General features: G+C 37.8%; 1 protein-coding gene across 4 annotated transcripts in view; it reads right to left on the reverse strand.

Annotated features, from left to right (window-relative positions):
* RGSL1 (regulator of G protein signaling like 1) overlaps positions 1-18236 on the reverse strand; it is a 93139-nt gene extending 74903 nt beyond the window's left edge. For all 4 annotated transcript variants that reach the window (XM_072648464.1, XM_072648465.1, XM_072648463.1 and 1 more), the window contains exons 1-4: positions 18133-18236; positions 8013-8095; positions 1881-1955; positions 1030-1159 (exon numbers count right to left, since the gene is read on the reverse strand). In XM_072648464.1, coding sequence (XP_072504565.1) covers positions 1030-1159; positions 1881-1955; positions 8013-8095; positions 18133-18145 — 301 coding nt within the window. In that variant the 5' untranslated portion in view covers positions 18146-18236. The remainder of the gene's footprint in view (positions 1-1029; positions 1160-1880; positions 1956-8012; positions 8096-18132) is intronic.
* Between the last annotated feature and the right edge of the window lie 1046 nt (positions 18237-19282).

A 19282-nucleotide genomic window follows, 5' to 3' on the forward strand; every position in this document is an offset into this window, starting at 1 on the left:
TTTTTGTGCCCTGGGGTTGGCCCTGAATCCTCTTGGCTGTGATCAGTTAGCTCATTGGATTAGAGGATGTGTGGTTGAACATAAAGTTGAATGTTAAGAAACAATTTCTTGAAACATACTTTTAACTCTGGCCAGACTGGTTCAAGAAGCCAGGTCTACTGCCTTATAAGTAAGCCCATTACCATAAACAGTAATCTATAGGAGATCTTAATACTTATTCTCTCTGATGAAGACATGTGCCAACTTCTCCAGAGGCATCCATAGCATAGCAATATGAACCTGTGGACCCTTAATGAAGACTATTGGACCTAGAATTCTTGGTGGGAGGCCTTGCGACCTCCCATTGTATTCTCATTGTTTGCTATTATCTCTTTGGTGTCCATCATAAAACAGTGTTGTACTGTTTCCCACTTTATATATCTGACTCCGGTCTTTTCTACTTGCTTGAACCTTCAATCTTCAAGAGATTGTTCGATCTTCAATATTTTGAAGCCTACCATTTAAATTCAATTTTCTTTTCCTGGAATGCAGTGCCCTCCATAGACTGGAATCTCTGTACCTAGACTTCTATCACTTCATATTTCTCATCTCCAGGTACTCTTTAACGTAGTCAAACCAAAATATTCTGTTTCCCAAACGATCAACAAAGATGGAAATCTTTATTCATGGTTCTGTCTAGGACTGAAATGTATTCCCTACAACTATTTGCCTATTGGATTCCTACCCATTCTTGAACAGTCCCACTTAAATACCACCTTCCGCATAAAGATTTCTTTGATCCTTCCTGTCTATAATGACCTGAACCTTTTTGCCTCCCATTAATTTTTTTCATCCTTCTAATCAACTAAACCATTCATCATTGTTTATTAAATTATTTGTGTTTGTATCTTACACTGCTACATGACTTTCTTAAGGGAAATAACCTTGTGTCTACCAGACTTTGAATCTCTCTCCCCACATTGCATAGTACTCTGTACAAAATAATTGTTTAAAAGTCATTCAGTTGAACTGAAATTGAATTGTGCTTACCACCCTCTGGGGATCTGATGAAACTGATGAGTTCCTTACAGAGCATGTAATAGTGACATAAGTTGGTCTTGCAGAAATAAGGTAATCTGTATTTTTCCAGCCATGTCAATAAGCCTTTGTACTTGGCAATCTAGATTCAAGAAGGACAGGAATAGAGGAGAAAATAATGGACATTGGGAATCTCCCCCACTCATCTTAGAATGGGGCAAGTGACAGTCCTCTCCCTTACTCTCTGACCAAGTTGGATGCTACTAATATTTGAGAATACAAGCAGAGGGTACTGAAGAGTCCAAGGAGAAGAAACTCTAATCTGGGGTTGAGAATGACAAAGAGGAAGCTGTATTCAGAAGGAAGAAAAATAGTGGTTTGAGCTCTTGCAATGCTTTTTCATTTCCAAATCCATTTCTTTGAATGTGTTAAAAGTTGTATAAAATAGTATCTGTGGTCTATGTGAAGAATGGACCTTCCTTCCCAAAAGATCCCTGCCGATAGCCACCTTCCTTACATCCCCCCACCCCAAAAGAAGGATTATTTTCCTCTATTAAACTTTTTCTGAGAGGGCAAGGTCTTGATTTTTGTATTTATATGCACAAATCTTAGCCCAATGCCTGTCAGGTAGTAAGTAAACACTTAACAAGGGGGTAGCCAGCCTACTGATGAGAAGCCTCTCTGTGTATATTAGGACAATTATTTACCTGGTTCATCATTGGTTGTCCTGTTCCTCATGGACCTTAAACTTGCCTCAAGTTTTGTTCCCAACTCTTTCCACCTTTCTCCAGCCACACTCCAACTTACCCCTAAATCCTCCTGTATGGCTATTTCAAAATGATGATGGCTAGAGCTTAACTTACCAAAGTATAGGGTAACTCTGGCCATAGGGTCCACTGTAAATCATGAACTATATAAATTGGTGTTTGACCAAAGACCTGCAAAAGAAAGAGAAGAATCTAGCCAGCAGAATGGAGTTCTCACCCATGTGTATAAAATGTCTACTCCTCACAGAGCAGTGTTTCTTGGGGCCATGCTCAATGGTTTCAGAAGATGTTATCCTCAAAAACATTTCCAACTTAATAATACTGAGCACTCGAGCAGAGTAATCTTGCAGATACATACCTCAATTGACCAGTCCATTGTGTGTGCTTGTGTATGTTTTTAACTAGTTCTCCTTCTTATCCAGCCTGTATATACCGGTCAGTCAGCCAGTCAGTCAGTCAACAAGCATTTATTAAGCATTTACTATTTGTTAGGCACCATTGTGCTAAGCACTGGGTTTATAAAGAGAAGCAAGTTTAATGGGGAAGTCAGTGTATAAATAGTTAGGTATGTACAAAATATATACAGAAAAAATGGAAAGTAATTTGTGAGGGGAAGCCAGTAGCAGGAGAGGGGACCAAGAGAGGACTCCTGAAGAATGCAGGATTTGATCTGAGTCCTGAAGGAAGTGAGGAAGTTCAAGAGGTAGAGTTGAGGAGATAGACCATTTCAATCATGGGAGGTAGCCTCATTCAGTAGGTCAGTGAGGCTGGCTTGCATAATGCACCAATGGGAATAAAGTGTAAGGCTGAAAAGCATAAGGTAAAATAATTTTCCAGGCCAAGACAATTTTAGAAGGTCAGCAGAAAATTTCTGTCTCACTCAGGTAAAAGAGGAGCACAGTCCAGCAGAGGTGGCATCTGGGCAATTCAACAACAGGTCTCAAACCAGCAGTGAGGTCCCAAGCCCTGGGACAGGCCAGCAGCAAAGCCCCTGGTGCAAGCCAGCAATAAGGTCTTCTTCCCCTGGCATAAGAAGCTTGGGACAGCGCTCTCTCCACCCCAGAAGCAGAGTCAAACTTTAATATAAAATTAAAGGTCATAAAACTAGGTTGGAAGAATAAACAAAAAAATAAAGCAAAAAACCCCCCAAAAAACCCTGACCACAGAAAATTAGTATGGTGACAGGGAAGTTCAAAACATAAATTCAGAAGAGAAAAACAATGTCAAAATGGCTACCTGTGAAGCCTCAAAGAAAAATGTGAATTGGTTTCAGACCAAAAAAAAAAAAACAAACCAACTCCTCAAGGAACTCAAAAAGGATTTTAAAAATCAAATAAGAGAGGTAGAGGAAAAACTGAGAAAAGAAATGAGAGTGATGTATGACAATCATGTAAAAAAGGTCAACAGTTTGGTAAGGGAAGCATAAAAAAATGGAAAAAAAATGTACAAACATTCACTGAAGAAAGCAACTCCTTAAAAAGTAGAATCAACCAAATGGAAAAAAGAAGTACAAATATCCACTGAAGAAAATAATTACATAAAAATTGGAATTGGGCAAATGGAAGCTAAAGACTCCATGAGTCATCAAGAAACAATAAAACAAAATCAAAGAATAAAAAACAGAAGAAAATGTGAAATATCTCATTGAAAATCAACAAACCTGGAAAACATATCCAAGAGAGATAATTTAAGAATTATTGGACCACCTGAAAGCCATGATCAAGTTTTAAAAAGGTCTGGACATCATATTTCAAGAAATTATCAAGGAAAACTGCTTACTATCCTAGAACCAGAGGGGAAAATAAAATTGAAAGAGTTCATTGATCACCTTGTGAAAGAGATCCCAAAATGAAAATTCCCTGGGAATATTATAGTCAAATTCCAGAGCTCCCAGATAAAGGAGAAAATATTGTAAGCATCCAGAAAGAAATAATTCAATTATCGTGGAGACATAGCTATAATCACACAATATTTAGTATCTTTGACATTATAGGAGCATAGAGCTTGGAATATTATATTTAAGAGGGTAAAGGAGCTAGGATTACAATAAAAAAATCACATATCCAGTAAAACTGCATATAATCCTTTAGGGGGAAAAGGATATTCAATGAAATAGAAGATTTCCAAGTATTTCTGATGAAAAGGCCAGAGCTGAACAGAAAATTTGATCTCAAATATGAGACTCAAGAGAAGCATAAAAAGGTAAACACAAAAGAGAAAACAAAAGATTCAATAGGGTTAAACTGTTTATATTTCTACAGGGGAAGATGATATGTGTAACTCCTAAGAACTTTATCACTTTTAGGGTGATTAGAAAGAGTATATTAGACAAACAAATATAAGTTGACCATGATGGGATAATATAAACATTAAGGGATGAGAAAGATGATTGCACTGGGAGAAGAGGGAAGGATGAGACAGAATAAAGTACATTATCTCACAAGAAGAGGCACGAAAGACTTATTATAGTGAAGGGAAAGATGGGAGGCAACACAAACCTGCTCTACCAATAAGATCAAGGGTGAAGAAATGATGTCCATTATCACCATTGTTATTTGACATTGTTCTTGAAATGTTGGCTATAGAAATACGAAAAAATGGAAGGAATTAAAATAGGCAATGAGGAAAGAAAACTATCACTCTTTGCAGATGATATGATGGCATACTTAGAGAATCCTAGAGAGCCAATTAAAAAACTAATCAAAATAATGAACAACTTTAGCAAAGTTGCAGGATGTAAAATAAACCCACAGAAATCATCAGCATTTCTATGTTACTGACAAAGTACAGCAGAAAGAGATAGAAAGGGAAATTCCATTTAAAATAACTGTAGACAAAATACTTGGGAGTCTACCTTCCAAGGCAAACCCAGGAACTATGTGAACACAATCACAAAACACTTTTTACACAGTTAAAGTCAGATCCAAACAGTTGGAACAATATCAATTGCTCATGCATAGGCTGAACCAATATAATAAAAATAACAATTTACCTAAATTAATGTATTTCTTAAGTGCCATACAAATCAAAGCACCAAAATTTATTTTATAGAGCTAGAAATAAACAATAGCAAAATTCATGTGGAAGAACAAAAAGTCAATAATATCAAGAAAACAACAGTGAAAATGTACATAAAGGAAGGGGGCCTACCTGTAACCAGATCTCAAAAGTGTGTTATAAAGTGGTAATCACCTAAATCTGGTACTGACTAAGAAATAGAGTGGTGTGTCAGTGGAATAGATTAAGTACACAATACATAGTGCTAAATGACCATGGTCATCTAGTGTTTGATAAATCCAAAGACCCAAGCTTTTAGAACAAGAATTCATTATTTAACAATAACTACTGGGAAAACTAGAAAATGACATGGCAGAAACCTATACCTATATAGACCAATATCTTACACCATATATGAAGATAAGGTCAAAATGAGTACTTGATTTAGATATAAAAGGGTGGTGCTATAAGCAAATTACATTAACATGGAATAGTTTACTTGTCAGATCTAAGGAAAAGGGAAGAATTTATGACCAAACAAGAGATAGCATTATGAGATGTAAAATGGAAAATTTTGATTATATTAAATTTAAAAACCTTTGCACAAACAAAATCAATGCCACCGAGATTAGAAGGAAAGCAGAAAGGTGAGGAATATATTTTTTTTTACTTAGTTAAAACTTTTATTCCTTGTTCAAGGATTTTTTTTTCTTTTGCACATTAAATTCACTGATTTATTCTTTCTCTTTTTTGTTGATTAAAGTGTTTAGAGATATAAATTTACCTCCCAAGGTCTTCTTTAGTTATATTGTATACATTTTCATTTGTTATTGCTTTATTATAATTTTCTTTGACAGAATTTTCTGATCTCCTTATAATTTATTTTTGACCCACCAGTTCTTTAGGAGTATGATTTTATTTCCAATAACAGTTGATTCTTTATGGGCTTTTGTTGAATATCTTTTTTATTCCATTGTGATCACCAAATAATGTATTTAGTATTTCTGAATTTCTATTATTTTGGTGAGGTCTTTATGAATGAATAAAACATTTAGTAAGAACATACTATGTTCAAAGGACTAGTTTAAATTCTAGGTGTACAAATAGAAAAAAATGATAATCCCTCTTTTCAAAGAGCTCATATTTTAATGAGGGAGATGGAATAATTTTTTTTATAGCAAGACCTAATTTCTCAAATACATACATACATACATACATATATATATATATATATATATATGTATTTAGAGAGAGAGAGAGAGAACTGAGTCAAATTTATAAGAATATAGGTCATTCCCCAATTGAAATATGGTCCAAGGATATAAACAGGTAGTTTTCTGATAAGGAAATCAAAGCTCTTTATAATCATATAAAATGATCTAAATCACTTTTAATTAGAGAAATGCAAATTAAAATATCTCTAAGGTACCACCTCACACCCATCAGATTGATTAATATGACCAAAAAGGAATGTTATAAATGTTGGTGGGAATGTGGGAAAATTGGGACACTAATGCATTGTTGGTGGAGTTATGAACTGTTCCAAGTATTTCGGAGAGCAATTTGGAACTATGCCCAAAGGGCTATAAACTATGCATCCTGTTTGATCCAGCAATATCACTACTAGGTCTGTATCCCAAAGAGGTTAAAAGGGGAGGGGAGGAACTATTTGTACAAAAATATTTAAAGTAACTCTTTTTTGGTGGTGGCTAAGAATTGGAAATTGAGGGGATGCCCATCAAATGAGGAATGCCTGAATAAGTTGTAGTATGATTTTAATGGAATATTATTGTACTATAAGAAATGAACAGGATGATTTCAGAAAAAACGTGGAGACCTATATGAACTGATGCAAAGTGAAGTGAGCAGTACCAGGAGAACATTGTATACAGTAATAGCAATATTGTACAATAATCAACTCTGAATGATTTAGCTATTATCAGCAATACAACGATCCAAGATAATTCCAAAGGAGTCATGATGAAAAGTGTTATCTACCTTCAGAGAAAAACTGATGGAATCTGAATGCAGATCAAGGCATGCTATTTTTTACTTCCTTTATTTTTGTTGTTGTGGTTTGCTTGTTTGTATGTTTTTTTGTTGTGTTTTCTTTCATACATAACTAATATGGAGATACGTTTTGCATGACTGCACATATATAACCTATTTCAAATTGCTTACTGTCTCAGAGAAGGGAGAAGGTAGAAAAAGGAGGGAAAGAGAGAATGGAGAATGCAAAATTTTTCAAAAGAATGTTAAAAATGGTTTTTTTCATGTAACTGATGAATAAAATATTATTTAAAAGTGAAAACGACTGAACAGCAATGAATAAAAACAGAAAACTCTAAAAGCAAAGTCCAGTGGAATTATTTTTACACCAATTGGGGAGTTTCCACAGATTTTAGGCTGGGTTAGTGCAGTATTTTTAGTATCTTCTCCTTTCACTGTAGTTTAAATTGAACCAGTTAAAATATGACCAGAGACTTCCAGTTTTGAAGTTGGAATTTAGTCATTTTAGTAATAACAGTTGTAATTGCATATTGCTTTAAGGTTTGCAAAATGCTTTTTGCATATTCTTATTTGATCCTCACAACAAGCCTGGGAGACAGATGCTCTTTTACAGATGGGGGAATTGGGGCCAACAGAGGTTAAATAACTTTCCCAGGGTCACACCACTATTGCCTGAGTGTCTGAAGCTGTATTGGAAATCAGATCTACCTGACTCCAGGCTTAACACTTTATCCACCGTGTCCCCTAGTTGCCTGAAAAACGATCTGCATTCACTTCTGTCTTGAACTGTTAAATTACATTAAAATACTTTGATTTGTTTCTAGTTAAATAAAAGAAATATAATACAACAATGCAATATGATAAAATCCTATATACCATAACAATAATAATTAATAGCTAACATTTATGTGGTGCTTACTATGTTCCAGACATTTTCCTAAGCCCTCTTTTTACAATTTGTATCTTATTTGATCCTCACAACAACCCTGCAAGGTAGGTCTATTATTATTTATCATTTTACAGATGGGGAAACTGAGGCAAACAAGTTAAGGGACTTGCCCAAGGACACACAAGGCAGGATTTAAATCTGGTCTTCCTGACTCCAGGCCCAGAGCTGTGTCTGCCCTACCACCCATGTAACACAATATAATTTAATATATAATGCCTAAGTTAAACCTTCAGGAGTTTGGGTTCAGATTCCTGAATGCAACAAATACTTACTGGGAGAGACAGAAACGTGTTGAAAAAATCAGCAAAGACTTCATCTTCCAGCAATACTATAAGGTTTGTTGAAGCAATGATATCTATATGGAGAATAAGAAAGCAATAAATTAGGTTTACTGTCAACATCCAGAAATAGGATGACTAAAAATCTTTCTTTGGAAGGGACCTTAAAGGTCATCTTGCCCCACTTCCACCCAATACAGGAGTGATCATCTGTGACACGCGGTTCTATAGCCTTTGCTCAGTAACTTCCAGGAATCAGGAACTCACTCGTTTATAAGGCAATCCTCGCTATTTTCAAATAGTTTTCATTGTTGGTAAATTCTTTCTCCTACTGAGCCAAAATCTTCCAACCTGTAACTTCCTTCCAGGGGTCCACATTTTCCCTCTGGAGCTGCACTAAATCAGTCAACCCCTTCTCCCTTTGACCATCTTTCAGATATTCAAAGAATGTTCCATCTCTACTCTTCAAGTCTTCTCTTCTTCAGGATAAGCATCTCCAGTGTCTTCCACTGCTCTTTATATGACAAACTTGCCTGATCCTTCACCATCTTCACTTCTGGAAATGTTGAAGGTTTGTCAATGTCCCTCTTAAACTGTGGATCAAAAAACTTCTGTGGGAGCAATTTGAGGTCGACACTTATGGGGAGGGACAGGATCAAAAGAGAATAGAAGTAATGGAGGACAGGATAGGATGGAGGGAAATATAGTCAGTCTTGTACAACACAACTATTATGGAAGTCATTTGCAAAACTACACAGATTTGGCCTATATTGAATTGCTTGCCTTCCAAAGGGAAGGGGTGGGGAGGGAGGGAGGCAAAGAAGTTGGAACTCAAAGTGTTAGGAACAACTGCCGAGTAATGTTCTTGCCACTAGGAAATAAGAAATACAGGTAAAGGGGTATAGAAAGTTATCTGGCCGTATAGGACAAAAGAGAAGATGGAGACAAGGGCAGAGAGGGATGATAGAAGAGAGAGCAGATTGGTGATAGGGGCAATTAGAATGCTCGGTGTTTGGGGGGGGAGGGGACAAAAGGGGAGAAAATTTGGAACCCAAAATTTTGTTAAAATGAATGTCAAATAAATTTAAAAAACAAAACAAAACAAAAAAAACCTTCTGTGGTGCCCACTTAGGAATTTAACTCCTCTGTTAAACATTTAAAGCTCTTTGCAATCTATCATCAACTTATCTATCTACAAAGTATTATTTTTCAATATTTTACAAAGTAAATTTTTACTTTACAAAACCAAATTTTTACAAAGTAAAATTTTCAGATTTGTAGTACATATTTGCATGTATGCAGAAATCAATGCATCAGGGAGACCTGTAAATTCATGAGTCTGGCAAGCACACTAAAATCTTCCCATAGTTTTTAGGTTTAGACAGATGCATGAGACTCAGAGCAGTCATGGGACTAGTCTTTGGCTGCATAATAAGTATGAGACCAGGTCCTTTGGATTTTGAGTCAGTTACTGTATGCATGATGTCATGCTTCCTCTGAAGCATAGTAGATAAATGGAATAAAAAAAAATCATCTAACAAAAACATTGTACAGTAATGCCTATGGTTATTATCCAGGGATAGTGAATATACATGTGATTTCATTGAAATAGGAAACTTCCAGATGAGGATGATCCCTCTACCAACGTAGGTCAGCATCTTCTCTGCATCTCCTAAGAAAGTCGCCAAGAGCAGTGAGAAGATATATGACTTACTTAGGGTCACATGGCTAATGTGTGTCATAAGTGACACTTGGACCCTGGTCTTCCTGACTTGAAGGCCAGTTCTCTATTCATTATGCTAAGACACTTTCTCACTATATAATTATTTCTAACAGACATTTTCAGTTATGATTTCTTAATGAGCAGATATTTAAAGTTTAGATCTGAGGCATGTATGATTGGTATACATCAGAGACAAGACTTGAACCAGGACTTCCCGAGTCTAAGATTGGTCCTCTATTCACCATGCCATACCCAGCCATTTCCACCATGTATTTAAATGGGATGTGAACTGGTACAAAAAACAATCATTTCAGACCTCTAAACTTCATAATGGGGCTGTGGGGAGAGAGGACAAGGGAGTGGGAGGAGTAGAAATAGCCATCAAATAGTCAGTGTACTGTAACCTCCTTGTGAGCCACAACCTTACCTACCTAGAATAAAATATGCCTAGAAATGCTGAATGAATGAATGTCTTTAGGCAGCAGTAATACCACTGCCATTAGCTGCTTACCCCACCTTAGAAAATATTTCTGTTCCTTCTGAGATTGTGTCCAATTCATCATGTCTATATCTTATTTGTGCATAGTTGTTTGCATTTCTTTTCCTACTCTTAGATAGTGAACCACTTCACTGCAGGTACTGTTTTTGCCTTTCTTTGTATCCTCGGTGCTTAGCACAGTGCCTAGTCACATAGCATTAATAAAAGCTTGTTGAAAACAACTCTGAGGTACCACATCATTCCTACCAGATTGGCTAGCATGACAAAACAGGAAGATGATAAATGCTGGAGAAGATGCGGGAGAGTTGGAACACTAATTCATTATTGGTGGAACTGTGAGTTGATTCAACCATTCTGGAGAACAATTTGGAACTATGCCCAGAGGGCTACAAAAATGTGCATACCCTTTGATCCAGCAATATTGCTTCTAGGACCGTATCCCAAAGAGATCATAAAAATGGTAAAAGGTCCCATATGTACTAAAATATTCATAGCAGCTCTCTTTGTGGTGGCCAAGAACTGGAAATTGAGGGGATGTCCATCAATTGGAAAATGACTGAACAAGGTGTGGTATACGGATGTAATGGAATACTATTGTACTCTAAGAAATGATGAACAGTCAGGCTTCAGAAAAACCTGAAAAGACTTATATGAACTGATGCTGAGTGAAATGAGCAGAACCAGGAGAACATTATACATGGTAACAGCCACTGTGTGCAAGGACTGTTTCTGGTAAACTAAGCCTTTCACAGCAATGCAAGGACCTAAAACATTCCCAAAGGACTCTTGAGACAAAATGTCATCCACAGCCAGAGAAAGAACTATGAAATTGGAATGCAGAATGAAGCAGACCATTTTCTCTTGTGTTATGCTTTGTTTTGTTTTTTCTTATGGTTTCTTCCATTCATTTTAATTCTTCTACGCAATATGACTGCTGTGAAAATGTGTTTAATTATGTGTATGTGTAGAACCCATATAAGACTGCATGCTGTGTTGGGGAGGGAGAGGAGAGAGAGGGGGAGAAAATTTAAGACTTATGGAAATGATTGCTGAAAACTGAAAACAAATAAATTAATTAAATTTAAAAAAATAAAAGCTTGTTGACATTGACTGACTTGATTAAGCCCTACCTATTGACTCAAAGAGACAAGAACATAAGAGGTCATCTGGAAACTAAATAAATAAGAGGAATCAGAATGCAGAGTGGAAAGAACATTGGACTTGGCATCAGGATGCCTTGGTTCACCTGACTCTGACATGGATTTGCTGTGTGAGTAAGTTTAGCAAGTAGTATTTTCTCAGTTTTCTCAGTAGTTTTAACCTCCTTTCTCTATTAGTCTTTCTCCCTTGGCTTTTACCTGGATTAAATAATCATTAAAGTCCCTTATAGCCCTGACATTCTATAATTCTAAAATGAAAATGTTATTTTCTAAGAACTTCTACAGACATCAGATTTTCAATGAGCTTTGAATTTATTTTCCTTTTTAAGAAACCATTTTAATTCTCCACTCATTTCTCTGAAGGTCGTCCCCTCCCAGACTGATTTTTTTAAACTAGGTAAAACAGGCTATTCTTTGCTTCATTTCTTACCTAACCTTATTCACTGGATGGATGCTGCCTCAGACAAACTGGTAAAAATCTTAGCTTTAAAAGGTCAAGGTCTCCCACTGCTTCAGGGAACATCTCCAGTTGTCCTGATCTTGCCATTGGACCCAGATGGCTCAAGAGGAGAGAGTGAGGCTGGTGACTTTGCACAGCCCTGCCTCACTTAAATCCAATTCACCTGCAAGTCATGACCACCTTCCTGATATCATTAGTCCTCTTTGAGAATGAAGGACAAACAAAAACTCATTTCCAATTAATAACTGTATAACTGCAAAAATGTAGTTTCCAGCTCTCAATTGAAGTTACTCTTGGTGCTGCCCTCAATTTACAATCTTTAAAAAAAAAAACAACCAAAGATTGATTTGACCTTTCTGCCAAAAGCAGGGCAGCTAAAAATTGTTTTTCTTCTCCCTAATGGAAACTTTTTCCTTCAAAAGGTTGAGGAACCAATAAGGAGAAATTCTATTCCAAATGTGTTTATCAACAATAGTAAAGAATTTCTTAGTGGGGTAGAAATGATGGTAACTTTAGGGGGAGGTGACTTGGTTTTCCCTGGGTTTGGGATAGAAGAGACGAGAGTCAAAATGGTAGACTGACATGCATGCTATATTTTGGAGGGGTGCATTTCAAAGGGTTCTGGGATGGGTAGGATAGCCTTGACAAATCCTACAGGGGAAATAAGCCCAGGAGGGAGAGATGGAGACATGTTGGCTGGAAAATAGCATAAGTAGCTCAAGAATGGCATTCTAGTAACTCAAAGAGAAGCAATTCTAATGAGGAAGAAAAAGAAAGTTGTTTGAACAAACAGATGTGAACACAGAAGATACTCAACAGCCATATTGGTCTTCATAAGGATAGATGCGAATGATGGAAGTGAGGGCAGGTAACAGAGGAAGAGCACAGAAGTGGTACAGTGTTTACTGTAAGAACACCATGATAAATCCTAAAGCTCAGAAGGAGCTAAGACCAGGAGGAAAATGAAGTATAATAATGACATTGACAACAGCAGCAACATATTCTTAGTCTTGGGAAAAAAGCATCATGAAAAACACAAGTCGTTTGGCGTGTATGGGTTGTTGGTAACTGATGACACACAGAATGTAGTTGTTCAAGTTTTATTTTGCTTCTGCTTTCTCTTTCAAGAGAATAACCTTTGCACTAGAAAGGGCAGAGTAACTGAAGGGAATTGGTACCTAAGATAAATAGGGAGATAGTGGGAGAACACTGAGGGAGCTTTGATAAATTGAAGACACCTGCCCTAAGTGGACTACAGTTTTGGGACTGAAAGAAAGGATTGCTGAACCACTGTCAGAGCTATCAGAGAGGTCATGGAGAATAAGAGAGGTGCCACAGGAATGGGATGAGGCCAGTATCATTCTTATTTTCAAAAAATGGGAAAGGAATAGGATCTGCAGACTCTAAGTCAGTAACCTTGACTTCAATTCCAGGCAAAATTCTAGAATGTATTATTTTTTAAAATGGTTAATGATCATCTATAAAGGAAAGGAAAGACCACAATGAGATAGCAAGACTTGATAAAAGATTAATTATACCAGACTACTTTATTTTTGGTGAAAGAGATGGAGATATGTTGGCTGGAAAGTAATAAAAGTACAAAGATTTGAAACAAGTTGAGTGTCAATGGAAAGAGTAGCCATTAATGATTAGATATCCAGCTGGAAGGTAGTTTCTAGGAAAGGGCCTCAGGGATCTGTCCTTCACTTAACATATTTCCCAATGACTTGGATAAAAACATGGATAGAATTCTAAGCAAATTTGCAAGTGACAGAAATCTGGGGAGAAAGACAGACAGACAGTCATAGACAGAGAGAAACACAGAGAATAAGAGAGAGAGAGAGAGAGAGAGAGAGAGAGAGAGAGAGAGAGAGAGAGAGAGAGAGAGAGAGAGACTCTCTTTCTCTCTCTCTGGCATATGGTAGTAATTGGGATCCAAAAAGATTAGACAGTCTGAACCAGTTCTAAAGAGATGACATGTCAAAGCAGCATAGATAAACTTACTTTAAGCTTGCGTTCAAAACATGGCATTCACAAATGTAAGACAGAAACCACAATTTGCCTGAAAACAATCTGAGGATGTTAGTGGACTGCAAGGCCAGTATGACTCCACTATACAACAGTAAAAAAAAACTAATTTGGTCTCATTCTACACTGAGACAGACCAGTCTCCAGAAATGAGGAGGTATTAAGCCCTGGGTGCTCTGGCCAGGTTAGACCATCTTATAGACTGGGAATCACATTTTAAGAAGGACATTGTTAAGCTGGAGAGCAACCATTCAAGACCAACTATAATGATGAAGTTCTTGAGTTCACACCGTGTAAAGGTCAACAGTTGGAGGAAATGGGGATGTATAGCTTGTCCAGGAGATTAGGGAAACATTATGTCTGTTTTCAAGTATGTGAGAGGCTGTTTTATGGAAGAGGGATTAGATATGTTCTTTTCAGGTCTCAGAAAGTAGAACGAGGAGAATTTAAGTAACAATTATCATTATTACTAACATTTATATAGCATCTACTAAGTGCCAGGCACTGTGCTTCACAATTATTATCTATCTATCTATCTGTCTATCTATCTATCTATCTATCTATCTATCTATCTATCCATCTATCTATACATTAATATATATAATATATCTCATTTGATCCTTACAACCATCTGGGGAGGGAGATGCTCTTATTATCTATTTTACAGTTGAGGAAACAGAGGCAGGCAGAGGTTAAGTGACTTGCCCAGGGTTACATAGCCTGAGACCAGATTTTTTTTAACTCAAATACTTCCTAACTCCAGACCTGGTGTTCTATCCACTGTACCACCTAGCAGCCCAAGCAGCCCTCCTTACTAATGGTTTCAAGTTGCCATGTGGCAAGGTTAGGCTTGATGTCTGGAAAAACTTGCTTTAAAGACACCTGATGGCTCATCTGCTATAATATCTTTTGCATTGATCTAATACAGTCAGGGTTTCCTAGGCTTAGAAAGTACTCCTTCACCCTTGCCTCTAAGATACTTGAACTTTCTTTAGGATTGAGACACTAACCCTTTCATGAAATCTTTCCTGGTCCTCATGGTTCTTGGTGCTCTTTTTTTTTCCCTCAAATTAGCTTTTATTTTAATATTTATTTTATACTTTAGAGTAATGTTACTTATTTTATTTCATTCATTCATTTATCAATTTGTATGTTGTTCCCCTCCCCTAGCAGGATAAAAACTCCTTTAAGGTTGTCTGTTTTGTTGTTTTCCTTGTATCCCAAATACCCATGACAGCGCCTTTTAAAGAGGAGATGCTTAAAAAAAATTGAATTGAATTCATTCCTTCCAGTCACTCCCAGGTTCCCATTCTTGGAACCATCCTTTTTTCTTTCCCCTTCCTCAGTCTAGTCCTTTACCACTCAATTTCCAAATCTTATTGCTTCAACCTCCACAACATCTCTCACTTTCCCACCCCCTTAGTTCAGGCCTTCCTCATCTCTCCCCTTGATTTTTAAAATATCCTCTTCATTGACAATTCATATTCCACATAGCTGCCATATCAATATCTCTTAGAGACAGGTACATTATCTCACTCTCCTCAAAAATCTTGCAGGATAATAGATTTAAAACTAGAAGGAACCTATCAAAGTCTACCCCATTCCCTTATTTTCCAAATGGGGAAACTAAGGCACAGGCATTTAGGTGACTTGCCCAGAGTCACAACTAGTATGTGGCAGGATTTCTGACTCCCAAGTCCAGCATTTTATTCACTATGCCACCTAACTGCCTTTGTTGGTTCACTATTGCCTCTAGAATAAAATAGAAGTCTCCTAGCCTGATGTTTAAAACCCTTCACCCTTGGTCCTCACCTGTCATTTCCAGACTTAATGTCAGCTCCTTTCCTGCGTGTTTTGTTCTAGTCAAATTGGCCCAGTCACTGTTCCTGGAATATTCCATCCTTTACCACCATACCCTCACTAGACTGTTTCGAATTCCTAGAATGCATTCTCTCTTTCCTTCTGCCTCTTAGAATCCCAAGCTTCCTTCCAGGATCATCTCCAATGCTGCCTTTTATACAGAACCTTCCCTCATCCCCCAGTTCTCTCACATTTTTGTACGTGTTTATTTATCTTTGTACCTATTGTACGTTGTCTTAGTTGAAAGTAAATTCATTGAGAGTAGGGAATGCTTTTAGTTTTTGCTACTCTAGCCCATGGCTCAGTGTCTTGTACAAAATAGGTGCTTAAATGCTTGTTCCAATTAATTGAGTCTCCATTTTACAGATGAGGAAACTGAGGTTTAGAGATATAATTGGTAAATGTCAGAGTCAGAATTTTAACAGATTCTTCCTGATTCCAAGTTTAATATTCTTCCCAGTTTACCATACTGCTTCTCCTTTTATTGTGTTAGCCTCATATGTCCAATTAAGGCTCCTTGAGGTCGCAGACTGTGTGCCTTGCTCATCTTTGCAACTGACACCATTCTTAATACAGTTCAGTGCACACAGTAGGTGCTCACTCTAGCAAGTATACACCAAGACCAGTCAGATAAGCCTTTCCTTTGTTGTCCTTGAGGTGACACAGAGCCACAGAGGGCAATACTCTAGGTTTCATATGCATGTCTATGTGGGAAGTGTGAGAAATGATTTTAAACTTTCAGCTTGTGTATGAGGTATCTCTATCATTCCTATGGTGAGTTTTCTTGACTCTGTATGAGTTTGGATAAAAGTATTCTCTCTTTTGGTTCTGTAAGTAAAATGATTTCTAAATTTAAATATCTTTTTAACTTCAGTAGCTGCAGGGTTGCTAAGATCCCTTTCTAGGAAATGGAACAAATTAGTTTTTGAAGTTCCCAAGGTTTCTCCCTGTTGGGGGAAATCTCTCCTGCAGAGATCTTGAGAGAGGTAGCCCCCAAATATGCAGCTAGATCTTGCTGTCAATAGAGGTATTCCAATTCAAGGATTCCATGAATAGATGTTTGTTCCTGTGGGTCTGCATGAGCAGAATCACACATGACAAGAGATTGACCATCTTTTACACTTTGCCTCTGCTCCTTGGTTCTGGAACTGACAAGGGGTTTTTGATTTCAGGTCTCTACTATTTATGTGATAGCCTTTGACAAATCCTGGAAAATTTGATCCATCAAAGGTTTTAGTGATATCCAGTTTTTCCATGTTCCTAACCTCCATATGACCATTATTTTCCTTTTTCCCCTGAATCTCCCTTCCTTTATTTTCCATTTCTTTTTTGGTTTGTTTTTTACCATTTAAACATTTATCTAGCATCGACCTTGGGCAAGGCCCTATGCTGAATATTAGAAATGCACAAATTTAAAAAAAAGTCCCTGCCCTCAGACAGCTTTATTTTCTATCTATTTACTCATTTCCTTCTTGTAAGGGGCGCTGACCGCCACACCATCTGGGACGCCACACTGACGGACATCAGGTAAACTGAGTCCGGAGCAGGGAAGGGTGAACAAGATGGCGCTGGAAGGGACGGCCCCACCCCTGGTTTGTTGTTGTCACTATAGTTCCAGCTTATGTTCATTTCTATAGTTTCGGGTTTGTTTATGTGTGTTACCATGGTTCACTGGGCTAGCTGGCAGAGACTATATAATCAGAGCTCTTGCTTGAATAAATCGGAGTTGCTTACTGACCCTCTCTCCCGCCTCATTCTTTTACTCGTGAGCTCCACAGGAGGACAAGCAGCCTGCTGGTCAGGCATAAGACTTGCTCCTCTTGGTAAGCTATGCCGTCACCATAGCAACTTGGCGCCCACCAACGTGGGGCCATAGCACCTTCTGATTCTTAAGCTTCCTATAGATCCTTGAAAATTTATAGTAGTCACTCAACAAACATTGATTAAACTCTTACTATTTATTAGGCACTGTGTCAAGTGCTGGGGATACAAAGAAAGGCAAAATCACAGTCCCTGCCCTCAGGAAGTTCCCATTCTAAAGGAGGAGCTCACATTATTGGTGACAACATTAGAGCCAATGTTGGGAAGAGACACAACAGTTCCCCACAAGGTGACATTTCTCTGGGGATGTCGAAGAGGACTACAATTAAGTGAATTTTGCTTCCCTTTCCTTCCCTTCCCCATCCTAAAGTGGAGCTTCTCAACTGTCCCCAAAAGGCTAGCAACAGAAAGGCAGGGGGTAAACAAAGGACTTGGATGACTGGAAAAGTCCTCTAGACCAGCTGAAGCATCTGTGAGCCAGACCTGAAAAACTGGGTGGACTCTACCAGGCACTCCGGTGAGGGGATCTGAGGCACTTCAACTCAAAATCTTGAGTTACCTACCCACATGGCTCATGTTGTCTGTCTCTCTCAGCAGCCACCAGAACCTTTGTGAAACAATAGTGGCAGCTGCTTGAAAAGAGTTCCAGATTCTAGCATGGCTGGTATTTTACCTGATCTCTCAGGTGCTCTGGGAGCAGTGGGCTGGGTCCATCCACGCTGCTTCCTCACAGACATCCTTTAATCAGTACTGACCTTCACTGGTCCATAGACAGATTCCTGACGAGTTGCAAGGCTTTTCTGTGTTCATGGAGCCTTTGTTTGTTTGTTTGTTTCAAAGTGGTAGGTAACCAGTGAGTGCTTCTGAGTCAGATTTTTAGGCAAGCAGGAGGCGTCTTTACCTCTCCTGTTCCTGTGTCCATCTTTATACTGATGGACTGCAGATCTTAGGACCACAGATTAAGGGCTGGAACAGGCCTGGCAGAACCTCTAGCTGGTGTAAATCCTTGATTTTACAGATGAGATTGCAGCCCAGAGAAGGTGATTTGACGAAGGTCACCCAGGCAGGAAGAGGTAAGGCAAAGATTTGAACAAAGACCCGTAGCTGAATCAAGGTCATCTGACCATAAATCCAGTATCTTTTTTTTTTACTGTAGTACAATACCTTGATTTGTATTAATGTCTCACAAATAGATCAAATGTCTTTCCTCCAAGGTCTACATATATTTTTTTTCAAAACAGTTCATTGCTGGATAGTACTTTACCATCTAAAAGAAGGGGCTTCTGTATTCATTATCCCATCTGATCCTCACTACCCCTGAGGTAGGCAGTGAAAAACTGATTGGCCTCTTTTGGCAAAGGAGGGAACTGAGGCTCAGAAATATGAGTGATCTAACATCAAATGGATATTGCATGGCAGAACCTGGATTCACGTACACCTCCCAGTAATTATAATAGTTTTTTTTTTTAGCATACTTCAGCAGATTCTCTGACTGTTGTCTCCTTCTCAATGAGTAAGAACATATTATAACCCTTATAATAACAGGTGACACTCAGTTACTACTTTAAGCTACATAAAGCATCTTTTCCTAATAATCCCCCTGTCAGGTAGGTAATAAAAGAAATTTTGTGAAAGAGGAAACCCAAACTCGGAAAGGTGGTGACTTTTCTGCAACTACCAAGTCAGTGACTATCAAAATTGGGGTACAAACCC

Source organism: Notamacropus eugenii, chromosome 2 (genome assembly GCF_028372415.1).
Source record: "Notamacropus eugenii isolate mMacEug1 chromosome 2, mMacEug1.pri_v2, whole genome shotgun sequence".
NCBI classification, from domain to species: domain Eukaryota; kingdom Metazoa; phylum Chordata; class Mammalia; order Diprotodontia; family Macropodidae; genus Notamacropus; species Notamacropus eugenii.